Here is an 18901-nt window from a genome sequence, read left to right as displayed (position 1 = left end):
CTTCACCAGTCACCTTAGTACCATGCTGCCAAACAGACTCTAATAATTTCTTCTGTCCGAATCATTCTGCCATAATCTCAAAATCCTGAGAGACAGTGTATCTCGTCATCACAAACCACCCCATCAGTTTGCCGGGGATGATGAGAAGACTTCAGAGATCTCTGACTTCCTTAGAGGGAAAGAAAGTTTGCTCTACTGTGAGATTGTAACACAGCGTGGGGAAAGAGGATGTCCCCCAAAGTCAGGGTTGTGTTAGAAAGGCATAATGAACGTTAGGTGGTTTTTTAGAAAGTGTGTTATGGGGAAGGCATCTGCACTGTCATTCTCTTCAAGCTAGCCTGGGCAGCTCCACTCTCGCAAGTAATGGTTTGTAAAGTTTTAGACAGTCCTTGAGGTGACTTCCTGAGCAGAGTGGAGGCTCATCACTGGTGTTCAGGCTGTGAGGTGAAGCTGTTATGCTTGGGCTATGGGAGACCAGCCACTCTGTGCTCAGATGTCCATACAGAGCTATGCTGACTATCCAGTGGAGAGGAAACTGGTTGGCATAATTATACTCCTCTGTGTCCCAGCCCCCAGTCTCAGTGGCTCTGATGCTGAGATGGTAGTGTTTCAAGGTGCATACTATAGTCTACTTAGGGACCTTAGGAAGCAAGGAGCAAGCCCCTTTTTCACCAGACTTGTATCTTCACCACATACCATGCCTACTCTGTTCTCCACAAGATTGGGCGCCACAAGATTCTCCCTTCAGAGATCTGGTCCTATTTGCATAATTGGTCCCACTGAATTGCCCATGGTTAATGTGTAGCACACATTGACTGCACTTCCCTCTTGTTCTTGGCCTTTCCTAGCTGACATCAAGAATATTACCCAGGAAACCTACATCTTGCATATTGCTTTCAAAGATGGTTATACATTCTGCTTACAGGCCTGCCCATTTCTAAAATCTCAAATAAATGTCCCACTTACCAGCAAGTATTTTCCTATGGGAATCAGAGTAGTTTCTTGAAATTTAGGAATATAATTGTTGTAGCCCTGTTTACCTGTCAAACAGAAATGCTTGCTGTCTGAGCATGAGGCTGAGATACTTGTGGCTATTCATACGAAGTTAGTTCATTAGGAGTTCCATCTCTGCCTCAGAGGGTGTGAGACCTATTGTTCCCCGCTGCTGTGACTGCTGCTCTGCGCCTCAGGGCACTACCGATCCTGTATGGTTCCCTCTTAGTTGACCTTCTTTTCCTTACTCCTGTGCTACAGAATCAGCACAGACCAGCAACAGCCGTTTCCCTCTCCACACCTCTCAAGAAAATGCCCAAGAATCTGGACTTCATGCAGGACAGGCTTCCAGACCTTGGGGTGAGAGTGGAGGGGAGTCCTGGGAGTTCAGAACTGCAGGTAGAGAATATATACAGTTTTATACAGTTTTATGCCTGGTACTAGTAGGGGAAGGAGGTCCAGTTTTTAGAGGGTCTCTCCTGTGGAATAAAATGGGAGGACATTTAAACTCTGCTTGCTTGTTTGTACAGAGTATACTGTGAGCCCTTCTCATGTGGGAGGGGACTCCTGTCCACTTGGCAATGGATTTTGTACCTTTTGTCTGTATCCTTGGGGTCACAGCTTGCCTCAGCAGGGTTCATGTGCATTCTTCAATCTTCTCTCTTGGCTCAGCTCCAAACCATCAGCTTACTTGCTGAACTTCTGTCCTTTAACTCTCCTTCTGGATGGGAGCTTCTGTGGAAAGCTGGCTCCAGTCAGCCATCTTTCCTCCACCCCCCCCCCCATTTTGTTAATCTTTTCAAAAAACCAACTTTTTGTTTCATTGATTTTCTGAATGATTCTTTTGTTTTCAATTTCATTTAATTCTGCCTAATTTTTGTTATTTCTTTTCTTCTGCTGGGTTTGGGGTTGCACTGTTCTTCCTTTTCCAGTTTCTTGAGATGATACATTAAGTTGTTGGCTTCCTCTCTTTCTGTTTTCTTGATGAAGGCTTCTAATGCTATAAATTTCCTTCTTAGGACTGCTTTTGCAGTATCCCACAGGTTCTGATAATTTGTGTCTTCATTGTCATTTTGTTCCAAAAATTTGGTGATTTCCTTCTTAATCTCATCTTTGACCCATCTATCATTCAGCCTAAGATTATTTAGCTTCCATGACTTTGTTTGAGTATGAAGATTCTCATTGCTGTTGAGTTCAACTTTTATTCCATGTGGCCCAAGAAGATACAAGGAATAATTTCTACACTTTTAAATTTGCTGAAGTTAGACTTGTGTCCTAGGATATGATCTATTTTGGAGGATGACCCATAGGCTGATGAGAAGAATGTATATTCAGTTTTATTCCAGTGAAATGTTCTGTAGAGGTCTATAAAGTCCATTTGTTCTAGGGTCAGGTTGAAGTCTAATATTTCTTTGTTTAGTTTCTTCTTGGAGGATCTATCCAAAATTGTCAAAGGGGTGTTAAAATCTCCAACTATTATAGTGCAGGAAGATATCAAGCTATTCATATCCATTAGGGTCTGCTTTATAAATTGAGGAACTTTCTGGTAGGGTGCATAAATGTTAATTATTGACATCTTTTCATGTTGTGTGTTTCCCTTGAAAAATATGTAGTGACCTTCCTTATCTTTCTTTATCTTTGCTGGTTTAAAGCCAATTGTATCTGCTACTAAAATTGTAACCCCTGCTTTTTTCTGGTTTCCATTTGCCTGTAATATACAGGTCCATCCCTTCACCCTGAGTCTATTTTTATCCTTTAAGGTAAAGGTGAGATTCTTGTATACAGCAGATCTCCTGTCTGAGTTTATGTATCCAATTAGCCAGCCTGTGCCTCTTTTGAGGACAATTAAACCATTCACATTAATTGAGAGAATTGATAAGTCTGGTTGTATTTTGGGTGTCATGGTTTTGGATGTCCAGTGGACATTTTTAATCCTTTCACCACTGTGGAAGTGGGTTTTGTTCAAAAACTTCTGGGTTAGTTTTACTTTCAAAGTAGAGCATTGCACGGATCATTGTGGAGAATGGGTCTGAGAATATCCTGGAGAGCTGGTTTAGTTATAGCAAATTTCTTCAACATGTCTATGTCATTAAAGTATTTGATTTCTCCATCACAAATGAAACTCAGTTTAGCTGGATAGAGAACCTGGGCTGGAAGTTGTTTTGTTTTAGGAGACTGAAGGTCAATGACCATCTTCTGGTTTGAAATGTTTTGGCTAAGAGATCTGCAGTCATTCTGATATTTCTCCCTTTGTAGGTGATGCTTTTCTTACATCTGGCTGCTTGTAGAATTTTCTCCTTTGTCTTAACTTTGGCAAAGTTAATCACAATGTGTCTAGGAGATGCTTTATTTGGATTGAGTCTTGCTGGGGTTCTGAAACTGTCTGCTATCTGAAGTTCCGTATCTCTTGCAATGCTTGGGAAATTCTCTTCCAAAATCTCTTGGAGTAGAGCATCTGTACCTTCAGGACCATCCTCTTCTTTGAGAATTCCGATAAGATGAATGTTTGATCTTTTAGAGTAATACCACAACCCTCTCAGGGAATGATCAGTTTTTGCTCTCCATTTGTCTGCCTCTTTGAGTGTTTGGAAACGTTCAAAAGCTTTGTCTTCAGTTTCAGAGATACCTTTTTTCTGCCTGGTCAACTCTATTACTGAGGGATCCTACTGTATTTTGGAGCCCCTCAACTAACTTTTTTGTTTCCTTGAGCTCTACTATCTCTTTTCTCATTATGTCCATACCTTTGGCTTTGAATTCATTAATTTCTTGGGACAAGTTTAGAACTAGTCTTTGGAATTCAATTTCTATCTTTTCTTCTATTCTATTTATCTTACTTGCAATCCATATTCTGAATTTGATTTCTGACATTGCTGCTATTTATTTATGCATGGCATCTTCAGTTGTATCTCCTTTGTCATTTCTTGAGGGAGTTGATATACTCTGGTTATTCATGTTTCCAGAGTTCTTCTGTTGGGTCCACACCATGTTTATTTTCCACCGTTTGGTTACTAGAACTGGTAGGTGAGATTGAATTGGGGTTCCCAGGTAATAGAGATAGCCCCTTACCAAAGCACTAGGCTTTATAATTGTGGCTTGTCTCCTATAACCTTACAAAGGCCTCTTTCAGAGTTTTAGCCAGAGACTCTGAGGACCTACTTGGTGAGATAGTGCAAGTTAGCTCTGTTTGATATCAGCCAACCTCTACCCTATCCTAAGAAACAACAGTATTAGGTTTAAATCTCGACCGAGAAGTGATACAAACAGCTGTGGCGCCCAGCCCCCACCCTTCAGTTCTTTTCCACTACAGAACTTCGAAGGTCAACCTCAGAATGTCCCTGAGTGGACAGCCCCAGACACAGGTTCCAACTAAATTTTCTCAGCTAGTGTAAACCCTGCCCAATAGAGAGGGATTCAAGGGTCTCCAACAGCACAACTGGAGCCAGGGATCCACCCTCCCACCCACCAGACTCAGTCCACACTGTTGTTCACTTCTCTGCTCACAGACCCAGATGGAACCAGGGGCCACAACCTCACTCACCAGTCTCAGTCCATATCCAGCTAGCCTCTGCTTGCCAGACCAGTTGGCGTCAGGGGACCTTGCCCCCACCTTCCAGTCTTGTCCACTGCTTGGCAAGCCTCTATTTGCAGGCTCTATTGCGGTCAGAGTACCAGCCCCACCCTCCAGTCTCAGTCCATACACAACTAGCCTCTGATTGCCAGACCAGTTGGAGTCAGGGGACCATGCCTCTGCCTGCCAGTCTCAGTTCACGCCTGGAAAGCCTCTGTTCACAGGCTCTGTTGGAGTCAGGGCACTGGGCCCCACCCTTCGGTCTTAGTCCACACACAGATAGCCAACCTTAAAACCCCCCAACCTCTAGGGGGTGCTGGGTTGGGTTATTCCCTTGAGGTCAGCAGCTCTTTGCTAGCCTGTTCAGACACAGTACCCCACCTTCACCAAGGGCACCGTACTCCACCCACAGGTCTCAGTACTGACTTGGTAAGCCTCTGCTCACCAGCCCCGCTGGAGACAGTGGGCCACACCCTAGCCCTCAGGTTTTGGTTCACACCCAATAAGCCACTGCTCAAGGGTTCTGTTGGAATCAGGGGACCGTGCCCTTGCTCTCTGGTCATAATCCATGCCTATCAAGCCTCTGCTTACAGGCCCAGCAGGGGCTGGGGACCAGCCCTGTCTGCCAAACTCAGTCCACACAGGGCAACTACTCCCCCACTGTGGGTGCCATCAGAGCTGGGGGTTCTGCACCCTGTCCCACCAGACACAGCTCGAACCGAGGGTCAACACTACTCCTGGCCAGGCATAGTCATAACCAGGGGACTGCTCCTCCTCCCACCAAGTGTCCCTTTCTTCCCACACCCTCTTTCTTCCCCATTAGTCACAGATTCCATCCTAATGCTTGGTGGTCCACACTATGCCCAGTTCTCTCAGGACAAGACCAAATACTCTGTGCTCAGCAGGGGGCAGAACTTCAGACCGCCAACTGAGGGGGAAAGGGTGGACTGGGATTTTGGACTTGTGGGGGAAAATATCTGTTCAATTTTATGCCTGGCGGGGTGGTGTCTACGTTCATAAGTGGGACCTCCCTGGAGAAAGAGACCTGGAGTTCAGTGGCTCTCTCCAGCAAGGTAAAATGAGAGGTCTTTTGTTCCCTGCTCATTCACAGATAACCTGTGGCAGGCTCCTGCTTGAGGGAGGGGTCTCCCATTCCCTAGTCAATAGACTTTGTAACTATAATTTGTTTTCTTGAATGCTCTTCCTTGGAGTTACAGCTTGTTGAACTTCTTTCTTTGCTCATAGAGTCCAATTCTATCTAGTTTTGGCTTCATAAAGTCCAATTCTGTATAGTTTTTCTTCCTCTGCTCAGGAGCCTGTCCCAAGAGTTGCTACTAGTTGGCCATCTTCCTAGAATTCCAAAGTCCCATAATTCTGTCAGTGAACGTTCTGATTTCTCTCTCTTCTTTTCTGCCTCTTTAACTATTTGAGTTATTTCAAGAGCTTTGTCCTCTACCTCTGAGATTCTTTCTTTTGCATGGTCTAATCTGTTGTTGATACTTTCTATTGCATCTTTAAATTCCCTAATGGACTGCTTCAGTTCCTTCAGTTTTGCTATATCCTTTCTATATTCTTATATCATTCATCTCTTATTTGATTCAGTTTTTGGATTTCCTTTTGGTTATTTTCCATTTCATCAGCAGTTTCCTTCATTGTTTCCATCATTTTCTTCATTGTTTTCATCATCTGTATTCTAAATTCTCTTTCTATCATTTCTAACATTTCTTTATAGGTGAAATCCTCTGCAGTAGCTACCTCATGGTACCTTGGGGCATTGCTCTGGTCTGGTATTTCATGTTACCAGGATTTTTCTGCTGATTCTTCCTCATGAGTGTTTTCTTTTATCTGTTTCCTTGCCCTAATTTTCCTTTCATTTCCTCTTGCTCTTTAAGTTACCATGCCTCTGGACTAGGGTTTCAATGAGTCTTTTTGGCACAGGACCAGAAGGATGAGAAGATTGTAGAGCAAGAAGGAAAAAAAGAAAAGAAAAAAGAGAAAGGAAGAGGGGGTGAGTAAAAGGGAATATTGACATAAAGAAGAGAGGCATAGAAAGGGGGAGACAGGAGTAATATAGGTATACAGTAGGGTACTTTGACCCAAACTTAAACCCCCTCAACCTCTGTGGGTGCCAGGTTGGGTGGTTCCCTTGAGGTCAGAAGCTCTTTGCTAGCCTGTTTGGACACAGTACCCCCATCTCCACCAAGTAGAGAGGAAAGACAAAAATGCTACAAATCAAACCAAAACACGCAAACAGAAAACTTTACAGGATAAAATTGGGCAAAACCCCAAATAATAGGGGTAGAAAACCTAGCAGAAATGAAGTTTTAATTGTTAAAAAGTCTCTCGCTGATTCCCTGTGTCCCCACAGGAATGTTTTTGGGCAGATCCCACCAGTCAGAGATGCCTGGAGTCTTCTCTCTCCAGTTTCACCATGCCCAGTTGTGAGGAAGCTGTTACTCAGCTGCAATCTTGCTCCTCCTACCCAATAACGCCCTCCACGCATAATTTCAAGATGAGCAATCAATTGGAATGCAGCACCTAGAACTCAAGAGAAGACTTCTGCTGCTGCAACCTGGCAAACAGCACAATCACCTAGCTAGTCTTTGAAAAGAATCTGCCCTTGACTGTTTGCTATACCTTTCACCCACAACACAGTTTCATAGTAACTTAGCCCATTATTTCTCTACCATCAAGCCCACCGACCACAACTGGTTAACATAAGAGACACCACGAGCCACTTGAGAAGACCTGAAATGTGTCCTCTGACATGCCAATGAGTAATTTAAATATTGACTAGTTCCAGATATAAGAGAAGACTAACAAGTGGGAGATACCATAGGCAGATACCATACTCACCAGACATATTAGTGAAATCTGATTTTGACAAAAGGTACTGTGCTATAAGGAATTATGAAAAGTTATAATGGCCTACCCTGGCATCCACCTCCACCTGTTCTATTTCTGATTTCTGTTATTCTGTTATTCACAAACCAACATGACTATCTCCTTCTTCATTACTCATGCCAAAATTTGCTAACCTGATATTGGAAACCATTATATCTGGTATGAAAAGTGACCAACAACAACGACAAAGAAAAGTGACCAACAACACTTGGTGCCATCTGAACTCCAATTACCAATAACTCTGGGATGGGTATGGGCCAACATAGTGATAATGAGAAACACTTCCCACTTTAGGAATGCTCTAATTGACAATGGCACATTATTTGGGCTGAACCATCTATGACCTGGCTGGTCCATAATAGCGAAGTGTAAATAGATTAGATGTCTAGGAAATCACCCATGAGTTCCCCAACTCACATCCTATCTATTGCTACTTCTTCAGTGTTTCGTTTCCTCTTTCAGACACCATACTCTTGGGTCTGGTAGATTGCTTTTTGGCTTTACTGTACATGACAGCCCTTTGGGTTCCATATTTTGTATTTCACCACGTCTACATAGGTTAGAATTTACCTGCTCCTTTAGTTTCACAATCTCCTATTGACTCTACCAGAGGCCACTCAATCTATGGATTTCAGCACTCCCACACCCCTGTAACCAAGTATGGTCCTTAGGAAAAGGGACTGAGAAGACTTTTAATACAATAATGGAAATATTTTTCAGAACTGGATGAAATAGCCTTTTGAAACAAAATTGAAAATTATCTTTTTTTTTTTTTTAGACAGAGCCTCAAGCTATCCCCCTGGGTAGAGTGCCATGGCATCACAGCTCACAGCAACCTCCAACTCCTGGGCTCAAGCTAGTCTCCTGCCTCACCCTCCCAAGTAGCTGGGACTACAGGCACCCACCACAATGCCCGGCCATTTTTTGGTTGCAGCTATCATTGTTGTTTTGGCGGGCCCGGGCTGGGGATTCGAACCGCCACCTTTAGGTGTATGTGGCTTGCGCCTTAGCCGCTTGAGCCACAGGCGCCGAGCCGAAAATTATCTTAATATATAGTAACCTTATAGGTAGATTGTTGTATCAATAAATGAATTTGGCATGGTTTTATGAAAAGATAGGTTTTTAAATTATCTGACAGTCCTGCATAAACTTTGGAAGGTGCATTGCTTGGCTAAAGTCCCAGGACATAACAAGTTTTTTTGGCTAAGAAAAGTTTAGAGCCAGACTAGAATGTGTGGTTTTCCCCACTGTAGATAGAGGTAAGGAGGTAGCCTAGAGCCAGACATATGGCAGAGATGACCCTAAAATGGTATCATTTTACAAGATACTGGTAGTGAGTTTTTGTTTTGTTTCCTTTTGTTTTTAGAGGGAAGGAGAGAGAGATGGCAGAGAGAGGGAATGTTGACTAAGAGATAATAGGATAGTTAAAGCATACTTTCTTTGAGCCTTATTACTTAAACATAATGGAAAATAGTCTGGGTGGCACCCATAGCTCAGTGGGTAGGGCACCAGCCACATACACCGGGACTGGCAGGTCCAAAACTGGCCCCAGCCTGCTAAACAACCACAACTGCAACAAAAAAACAGCCAGGTGTTGTGGTGGGCACCTGTCGTCCCAGCCACTGAGAGGGAAGAGAATCACTTAAACCCAAGAGTTTGAGGTTGCTGTGAGCTGTGATGCCATGGTACTCTACCCAGGGCGACAGCTTGAGACTGTCTCAAAAAAAAAAAAGGCTTGACACCTGTAGCTCAGCAGGTAGGGTGCCAGCCACATACACTGGAGCTAGTGGCTTTGAACCCAGCCTGGGCCTACTGGGCAATGACAAGTACAACTTAACCAGATATTGTGGGGCACCTGTAGTCCCAGCTACTTGGGAGGCTGAGGCAAGAGAATGGCTTAAGTCCAAGAGTTTGAGATTGCTGTGAGCTGTGATGCCACAGTACTCTACCCAGAGTGACATAGTGAGACTCTATCTCAAAAAAAAAAAAAAAGAAAAGAAAAGAAAAGAGTCTGTCTTCAACAGACAAAATGCTCCAAATTTTCTATATTGCCAGGAGCTTAGTTGCATTTTCCAACTGAAATAATGTTCAGCAGGGGGTGGCGCCTGTGGCTCAGGGAGTAGGGCACTGGTCCTATACACGGAGGGTGGCAGGTTAGAACCTGGTCCCAGCCAAAACTGTAACAACAAAAAATAATAATAAAAAAAGAGTAGGGTGGCACCTGTGGCTCAAGGAGTAGGGTGCTGGCCTCATATACTGAAAGTGGTGGGTTCAAACCTGGTCCCAGCCAAAAACTGCAAAAAAAAAAAAAAAAAAAAAAAAAGAGGGTGGTGCCTGTGGCTCAAAGGAGTAGGGCGCCAGCCACATATACCAGAGGTGGCGGGTTCAAACCCAGCCCTGGCCAAAAACTGCAAGAAAAAAAAAAAAGAGTAAAGACTAAATACAACTTTCTTGGGCGGCACCTGTGGCTCAGTGGGTAGGGTGCCAGCCCCATATACCAAGGGTGGCAGATTTGAACCCAGCCCCAGCCAAACTGCAACAAAAAAAATAGCCAGGCATTGTGGCGGGTGCCTGTAGTCCCAGCTAATCGGGAAGCTGAGGCAAGAGAATTGCCTAAACCCAATAGCTGGAGGTTGCTGTGAGCTGTGATGCCACAGCACTCTACTGAGGGTGACAACATGAGACTCTGTCTCTTAAAAGAATAATAATAATAATGTTCAGCAGGGTTTTATGAGTTGACATTCATAAATAAAAATCCTTTATGGGTATTTTTATGCAAAAAGTTTTAGTTCCACTGTGGATAGCAGGAACACATCTCAAATATAAAATAATAACATCAGATAACATAAGAGTTAGAGGCAGAGTAGTTTGATGGGGAGAGAACTAGTGAGGCACTAAGCCATCCCTCTATGAGACAGCAACATGTAAATCCCCATTACAAGTAGCATTTTATAGACAACCTCCCTAGTTCCCATAAAAATAATTTCATTCACACAATGCTATAAATGAAGTTTCAGAGGTTCTTCTGTTTTATGAAAGAAAATGTAATTAAGACCATTTCTAGGGGTGGCTTTAATACCATAAATCCTTTGGTATTAGGTAAGAGCCTATATGCCATGAAAAGTCATTCATTTTATCATTTTGTACCTTATTTTGAAATTATATTTGTCATTTACAAATTTGGTAGTAGGATTTGACACATTGAATTAAATAATCCATGGTATAATCAAAACACACACTTAAAAACAAGTAGCATTTTACTAATATTCTAGTAATATTAGAGATGTTTTATGATTTTTATGTTTATAATTTTCTATAAACAGATACTCTTTTTTATTTACTTGGCTTATTTTTTCCATAGATATGCATTTCTAATTGTATAAGGCAAATTAATGAATAGAAAGTCTCACGGGAATGCACTTATATTAAGAAATGTCTGTACAAGAAAAAGAATATATCAGGGAATGTATAGATTACTACATAGTGTTATTACTGTTTGAAGAAATAAGCAAGCTGGTAAATTCTATACTGAAAATACATTACTCTTAGCCCCATATTTATAGTAATTGTTCCTAAGATTTTAAAAGCAACAAGTATCAGATAAATGTCTTTGTCATTTTATTTATTTTAAAAAAGGAGTCTTCATAAAAAGAATTCCTTTTAAATTCTTTAATTAGGTATGAATTTTATATCCAACTTGAGTACCTCTCTTTTTGCCCCCCATAATTCAGGAACATTTAAGTGGCACTATTTTGTAACTATCAGAGTTAGGTGTAAGAATGCAGGTGGATCAAAAGGAGTGAGTGTGGTAGGGAACAAATGACTAGGGCAGGGGTCCTCAAACTTTTTAAACAGGAGGCCAGTTCACTGTCCCTCAAACCACTGGAGGGCTGGACTGCAGGCCCCAGGACAAGTTGGCTGCTAAGCAGGACAGGTAGTGGCAGCAAAAATACCTGATGGGCCAGATAAATGTCCTTGGTGGGCTGCATGTGGCCCGTGGGCCATAGTTTGAGGACGCCTGTACTAGGGTGTACCTTTGAAGAATTGGTAGTATTATTACAGAGAAAGCTATTTCCTTTTTTTTTTTTTTTTTTGAGACAGAGTCTGAAGCTGTCACCCTCAGTAGAATGCCATGGCCTCACAGCTTACAGCAACCTCAAACTCTTGGGCTTAAGTGATTTTCCTGCTTCAGCCTCCCAAGTAGCTGGGACTACAGGTACCCGCCACAATGCCTGGCTATTTTTGCTGCTGTTGTTGTCATTGTTGTTTTAGCTGGCCTAGGCCAAGTTCAAACCTGCCTGCCTTGTTGTATGTGGCTGGTGCCCTACCCACTGAGCTACGGTCACCGCCAAGAAGGCTATTTCTTTTCTTTATTAAATCATAGCTGTGTACATTAATGCAATCATGGGGTACAATGTGCTGGTTTTATATATAATTTGAAATATTTTCATCAAACTGGTTAACATAGCCAAGAAGACTATTTCTTAAGGACAGGGTTACAACAGAGTATGATAAACACAAGGGAAGGTGCTTGTAGGAATGGCTGTGTGAGCTGCAAAGAACTTGCCTAAGGGACCGGCAGACATACAGTAAAGGGGCCATTTGAACTAAATTCTTCAGAAGTCAAGATTTAGCCACATCTAGACTCAAAATCCTTTCTAAAGTAAAATGTTAACTAAAGCTCTTTTCCACAATTGGTCTGATTAGATCATCCACCTAAACTTCTTAAATGCCTTCTGGATCATCACATCCACTGACTGTCTTCTCCTCTATGTTACCGCATTGTGACTTCATGCATTCCACGGGTATTCCACATGGCTATGTAGCAATCGGAGGAAGGGCAGAAGTGAGGATAGAGAACCTTGCTCAGGGATGGGCTATATAGGCAGGCCCCTTACAGTTACATTATGCTTTGCCCCCACTTCCCCCCTATAACATGGGAGAGTCTTTCCTTCTAGGATTTAGTGGCTCAACAGGTTTGGGAGGATTTGGGAAGGGGAGGCTTCCTTGAGCTTTATTGCTAGGAGAAGACAGGAAATTTAGCAGGTCAAACGGCAGAGGTAAAACCACAGTGGAAGGTTTCTCTGTGGACAAAGACTGCAGGGTGTGGAGGTATCGAAGCTGAACAGCCGCTGGAGTGCCTGATAGAATCTCAGCTGCCATTCTCAGGGACTCGGAGGCAGCCTTTTCCCCTTCTGCAGCGATCATCTAGAAAACAGATGTGGAGAAAAGCAAAGCGTTCTTCATTCCATGAATGTTTTAATTACTATTCAGTGTGATTCAACAAATACGCTTTGAGCATCTACTATGTGGCAGGCACTGCTGAGCATGGAACAAGTTCAGCCTTTTTCTGAAGGACACTGAGCTAGAGAGACAGATTAAACCACTAATCATAACTTAAGATAGAAGTTGTTAAGGGCCATAAATCAAGTGTTAGGGGACTTACTAATAATGCCTGATGGGCCTTTGAAGGATTAGTAGGATTTTGCCAATACAGAGAAAAAACTGACCAGCATTCCAGGTAAAAGCATGGAATTAACAAAGGGTGACTCCCACTTTGGGTAAAATGAATGGGTAAGCACTTCAGAAGAGAATGTGCCAGACTTATCACCAAAATGCCACCCAAAAGTGGGCAAAGAGGACTAGGCTCAGAGATCTAAAAGCAAATCTTCCTTTGGAACTACCTTTCTCCCTCCCGTCTTCTGCCTCTCCCCTCAATGCCCCAAAGTTATTGATCCTTTCATAGGATTAGTGTTTCTTCCTCACCTGTTCTTTGAGAGAAGTCTGCCTCCCTTCATTTCTCATTTTCCTCTTCTCAATACCCCACCCACCAACTCCTCAATCATGAGAAGCTGCTGGCAGCCAGGTCTTTCTTCTTGCTGGCACGCCTGAGTAGGTGCTCTGAGTAGCACAGCCTTGTCTCTGGCATGGAGGGGATGAGGCCCAGATCATGGCTGTCCCTCGAACCTTTCACTGAGCTAGAGATCTAGTTCTGGGCTAACCTAGAAGTTATGAACCTAGAGATGATAGATGACTCAGATGATTATGCAGGGAAAGATGCTGGCACTAGGGAAAAAAAGCTGCTGTTTGGGGAACAGATGCCTTTAGGGAGAGACAATGAAGACAGGACTTAAAAAGGAGGTGGCCACTGTTATCAGCACTGTAGTCAGTTCAGGGGTTATTGATTCACTTTAAGAGAGCAATTTTAATAGAGTAGTAAGGGCACAAGCCAGATTCTGCCCTGTGCCTGGCTGAACAGAAGGTAAAAAAGCGAAGAGAAAATATTCTCCATGAGCAGGCCTTCTTTTGGATTCTCTGGTACTCCTCAAAGAGCGATCTCTGGGGGGAAGGTAAGAGTGCTCAGTGCTGGCTCACCCGCACTTTGGCCTGTCTTTGTGCTTCGGCTTCCACAGCCAGTGAGTGTTGCAGCCCAGCCGGCAGCCTCACATCCTTACTGAAAAAGAGAGAACATGGGCACATGGGTGTGGCACAGCGACATTACAGCCAGGGCTTTCATACAGACTTGCAACTCGCTCTGCTGTTGTCTCATGATGAGTAGCCAATTCTGAGTTAACAGAGTGTGCTATCCCTAGACCCTGATGGTAGGCAGAGAAGAGCGTCTCAAATGTTGATGCCTCAAATGCAAGTTTGTATTACTACTGATGCTACAGTAATAATGCTACTTCTCTCTTTACAAGCACAGCAAATTCTGTGAGTTGTGCTCAGTTTTCCCACAGGGTTTAATCGAAACCCATACTATTCATTTGAAACAATGAAAAACAGCCTTAAAGAGCCATACTATTAATAACAAAAGATAAGAGGAATTCATCTAAGTTTATAAAAGAGAAGACTTGATTTTGAAAAGGGGAGAACTGACCAAAGAACAATACTTAATGCACTGCATGAGAGATTGTCTTTTTACCCTGACAATAACTATGAAAAATGTGTATATGAAAAAATATTTCATAGTTCCTCAAAAAGTTAAATATATTTACCATATGACCCAGTAATTTTACTCCTAGGTATGTACCCAAGAGAATTAAAAAAGTATTCACACACAAAAATTTATAAATGAATGTTCATTGTAGCATTACTCATAATAGTCACAATAGCCCAAAAGTGGAAACAACCCAAACGTCCTCCAACTGATGAATAAACAAAACATCGTGTACCATCCAGTGGAATATTATTCAATCATAAGAAGTAATGAAGTATGGATTCATGCTATGCTATAGATGGACTTTGAAAACATCATGCTAAGTGAAAAGAAGGCAGACACAAAAGGCCACAATAGTGTATGATTCTGTTTATGTGAAATGCCCAAAATAGGGAAATCCATTGAGACAGAAACTAAATAGTGGTTTCTAGGGGCTGAGGACTGACTGGTGCCTGGGGATTCCCACTTACTACAGGCTTCCTTTCAGGGGTTATAAAAATGTCCTGAAATTAGATAGTAGTTTTAGTTGCACTTCTTTGTAAATATAACAAAATGTTTAAAAGGCTGAAGTGGTAAATTTTACATGAATTTTATCTAAAAAATTTTTATAGGTGCATAGAGAAAATAGAGAAAAAAACCACAAGAGTAGTCTGCCCAAATGTTACAGTAGTTGTATTATGGCTATACGATATTAGATAATTTTTTTTCTTTTTCCAAATTTATGCGAATGTGGCTATAATACTCAATGCAAATAATAACTTTTCACATGAAAAATTTTAAATGGAACCAAATATTTCCCTTTATCATACTATTCTTCCCCATTAATTTCCTACCCACATTTCTGTTCTCTCCACTTTGATTCCCCAGATACAGGTCACTGAATCCAAGGCAACCTGTGGATGGAAGGGTTGAGGTATCAGTGACAGCCTCTAGGTGTGAGTAGAGCACGCCTAACTAAGCACTGATAGCCATTGTTCTGTACAAAGAACATTCCCTTTGAAATGACATTATTTGCCTGCTTTGTTTTGTTTAACTTCACAGTGTCACACAAAGAGTTCTTTAACTTGCATAATGCCACTCATTATTATTTTCCAATAATTTCTTAGTGGCTAACTAGAATAGTGCAGCAAGAACACTTAGAAGAATGACTAATTTGGGGGATTGGGGAGAGTAAGGAAAATCAATAAAGACACCACAGGGGAGAGGGTATCTTAAAGGATGAATAAGATTTTGCAAGTGGGGAAAAGGGAAGCATTCCATGTAGAGGAAATAGCCCAGAGGAGGCATGGAAGCATATGTAAAAGTGATAGGTGCTGAAAAATGCTGAGTAGGTTAGGGTCCCAGATCCAGTGGGGGAAGAGTGGCAAGAGGTGAGACTACGACATTTATTGGCATTTATTCTTTCATCCAAAAAACTTTACCTGTCTGCTGTGTAACAAGTCCATGCTGAGAACAAAGAATTGGATAAAATATGGCTCCTGCCATTATGGAGTTTATAATCTGGGAATACTTAACATAAATATTGATGGTTCAAATTATGATTGTTTGACTTTATGATGGCTTTATGAGGGCATTAAGTGCATTTTTGATTAGGAAATTTTTTGCTTTATGGTGGGCTTTTTGTGATGTAGCCTCATTGTAAGTTGAGGAACATCTGGATATATTTTATAATTCAGGGTAACAAAGGCAAGCTTGAATACCAAGCATCTGGACTTTAGAGGCAAGGGAACAAGGAAGAGAGGGTGAAAGGGGGCATCCCATAAAGCAGAATCATTATCAATGCCTTTGATTCTTAGGGTCCCTATAACAGAGGTCCTCCTTCCCTCTAGACATGATCCACAGCCCTCTAGCCCAGTTCTGCACATGGTGCTTCCAGAGCTTCAGTGACAGGCTCCGTTAATGCTGGTGATTGCCACTTGACTGGTCAGCTGCCTGGAATCCTGTTTTCTTCTCACCTCTCTTCTTAATACCTTTTGCCAACTTATCTTGGTAAGAATTAAAGGTACCTACTCTGGCCCACGGATGAGATTGCTAGGCTTGCTGCCTATGGGGCTCATGAGGTGTCTTGCAGGCAGTTCTTGCTCTTCTCCCCTCCTTGAATTCCAAATCAATTAAATGTAAACAATCGATTGGGTAATTAATCATGTAAGGGTCTGGGACATCTTACCTCTTTTATATGAAAGTCATACTCGAACTTGTTATTTAACTTTGCACACATTATGCTTGTTTCCTCAGCTAGAATGTAAATTCCCAGAAACCATGCCTTCTCAGTTCTGTATACCACCAACACCTCCTGTCCATCCCCACCTGCCCCACCACTCCTGTCAACAACCAGGAGCAGAAACTGTGGCAATGATTGACTGACCAGCACCATACTAGTGACTATATTTGACTAAGGGTCAATTTGGCAATCTCCAAACTAGATGTAACTCCCTAAGGGATGGCACGTTGAACAGTGACTACCTGGAACATGGAAGATTTAATAAATGGCCAAAACACAGATGAATAAAAGACATTTCAACATATTCAATATTAAATTTATGTAAGTACCTTTACATCTTGGGCAATGCTCTTCCTCTCTAGAAGGATTTCAGTGAGGGATCGATGTGCTAGGAGACGCTTCATGGTGGTTTGCACAAGGAATTGAACAGCTTTGGACACCTGAGCAAGGCTGCTTAGAAGGAGAGAGGCATTTTCCATTCGGTAGTAGCAAACAGCATCTATCTCCATTATAAACATGTCTTTGGTCACAACCTAGGCAGAAAGCAGTTTGAATGACAGTCTTAATGCTTGGGCTCCTTTCCCAGTGAGGACAGAGGATATTCAAAGATAATTTTCTTAGTGTAAGATTATAGCAAGGAAAAAAGAATTGACTTGTGCTTTATTCAAAATACACGTTTTTTTTTTTTTCGAGACATGGTCTCACTCTGTTGCCTGGTCTTTTTGTACAATGGTGTCATCATAGCTCACAATACCTTCAAACTCCTGAGCTCGAGTGATCTGCCTGCCTCAGCCTCCTAAGAAGCTAGGATTATAGGCATGCACCACCATGTCTGGATAATTTTTCTATTTTTTGTAGAGACAGGGTCTCGCTATTGCCCAGGCTAGTCTCAAACTCCTGGGCTCAAGCAATCCTTCCACCTTGGCCTCCCAAACTTGAAAATTATGGAATTTTTATTAAATATACTAATAAATTCACAAATTAAAGGAATCCTTTAAATCAGTTTGTATTTTTCTTATAGGAGTAATTTTCTTTTCTTTTTTTTTTTTTTTTGAGACACAATCTCAAGCTGTCACCCTGGGCAGAGTGCCGTGGTGTCACAGCTCACAGCAACCTCAAACTCTTGGGTTTAAGTGATTCTCTTGCCTCAGCCTCCCAAGTAGCTGGGACTACAGGTGCCCGCCCCAATGCCTGGATATTTTTCTTTCTTTTGTCTGAGACAGAGTCTCACTATGTTGCTCTTGGTAGAGTGGCGTCACAGCTCACAGCAACCTCAAACTCTTGGGCTCTAGCAATTCTTTTGCCTCAGCCTCCCAAGTAACTGGGACTACAGGCACCCGTCACAACGCCCGGCTATTCTTTGCTTGCAGTTGCCATTGTTGTTTAGTAGGCCTTCGCTGGGCTCGAACTCTCCAGCCTTGGTATATGTGGCTGGCATGCTCACTGAGCTACGTGTGCTGATCCCTGACTATTTTTGTTGTTGTTGCAGTTGTCATTGTTTTAGTTGGCCCAGGCCGGGTTCAAACCCATCAGCCTCGGTGTATGTGGCCAGTGCTCTACCCACTGAGCTACAGGCACTGCCCAGGAATAATTTTCTTATAAGAAAACATTCAGTTGATTCTGTAACAGATCTTTCTAAGCTGAGCCAGAAGAAATCTGCTAGAAGAGAAGCATATTCTAGGCAACAAGCGCTCTAATGTATTGTTGCTGGAGTGTACACTGGGGCAATTTGGTGATACATATCAAAAGCCCTAAAAAGAAGCACATTCTCAACTTTTTCATTTTCAGATATTTATCATAGGGACATATTTTAGGAGTTTAGCTATAAGGATATTATTCACAGTATTGCTTGTTGGGATATAAAACTGGAAAGAATTTAACATCATTAACAGGGAATTGGTTGAATACATTGTGATACAGTTATACAATGAAATGTTGCATGTCTCTTTAAAATAAAGAAGTAGAAATATAGCTAATATATGAAAAGATGCTCATAATTATTGTATAAAAAGGCATGTTAAAACAGTTTATATGGTATGACACATTTGCACATATATGTACGTATGTATATACACACATGTACCTGTCTGTAACTATAACCATATACATAGAAAAGTCTGGGCTCGGCGCCTATAGCTCAACCGGCTAAGGCGCCAGCCACGTACACCTAAGGTGGCGGGTTCCAATCCCCAGCCCGGACCCGCCAAACAACAATGATGGCTGCAACCAAAAAATAGCCGGGCGTTGTGGCGGGCGCCTGTGGTCCCAGCCTCTTGGG

General features: G+C 42.2%; 1 protein-coding gene across 2 annotated transcripts in view; it reads right to left on the bottom strand.

Annotated features, from left to right (window-relative positions):
- Positions 1-12394: 12394 nt before the first annotated feature.
- Positions 12395-18901, bottom strand: part of NPHS2 (NPHS2, podocin) — a 23044-nt gene continuing 16537 nt past the window's right edge. Inside the window, exons 5-8 of one of the 2 annotated variants that reach the window (XM_003785674.1) lie at positions 16953-17156; positions 15240-15295; positions 13841-13919; positions 12395-12673 (exon numbers count right to left, since the gene is read on the bottom strand). In XM_003785674.1, coding sequence (XP_003785722.1) covers positions 12395-12673; positions 13841-13919; positions 15240-15295; positions 16953-17156 — 618 coding nt within the window. The remainder of the gene's footprint in view (positions 12674-13840; positions 13920-15239; positions 15296-16952; positions 17157-18901) is intronic. The other variant, XM_003785675.1, reaches the window with a different exon arrangement.

This window comes from Otolemur garnettii, unplaced genomic scaffold (assembly GCF_000181295.1).
Source record: "Otolemur garnettii isolate 467f Iridium unplaced genomic scaffold, OtoGar3 scaffold00016, whole genome shotgun sequence".
In the NCBI taxonomy this organism is placed as follows: domain Eukaryota; kingdom Metazoa; phylum Chordata; class Mammalia; order Primates; family Galagidae; genus Otolemur; species Otolemur garnettii.
The sequence above is the reverse complement of the archived record's forward strand: the minus strand, read 5'-3'. Positions and strand labels throughout refer to the sequence as shown.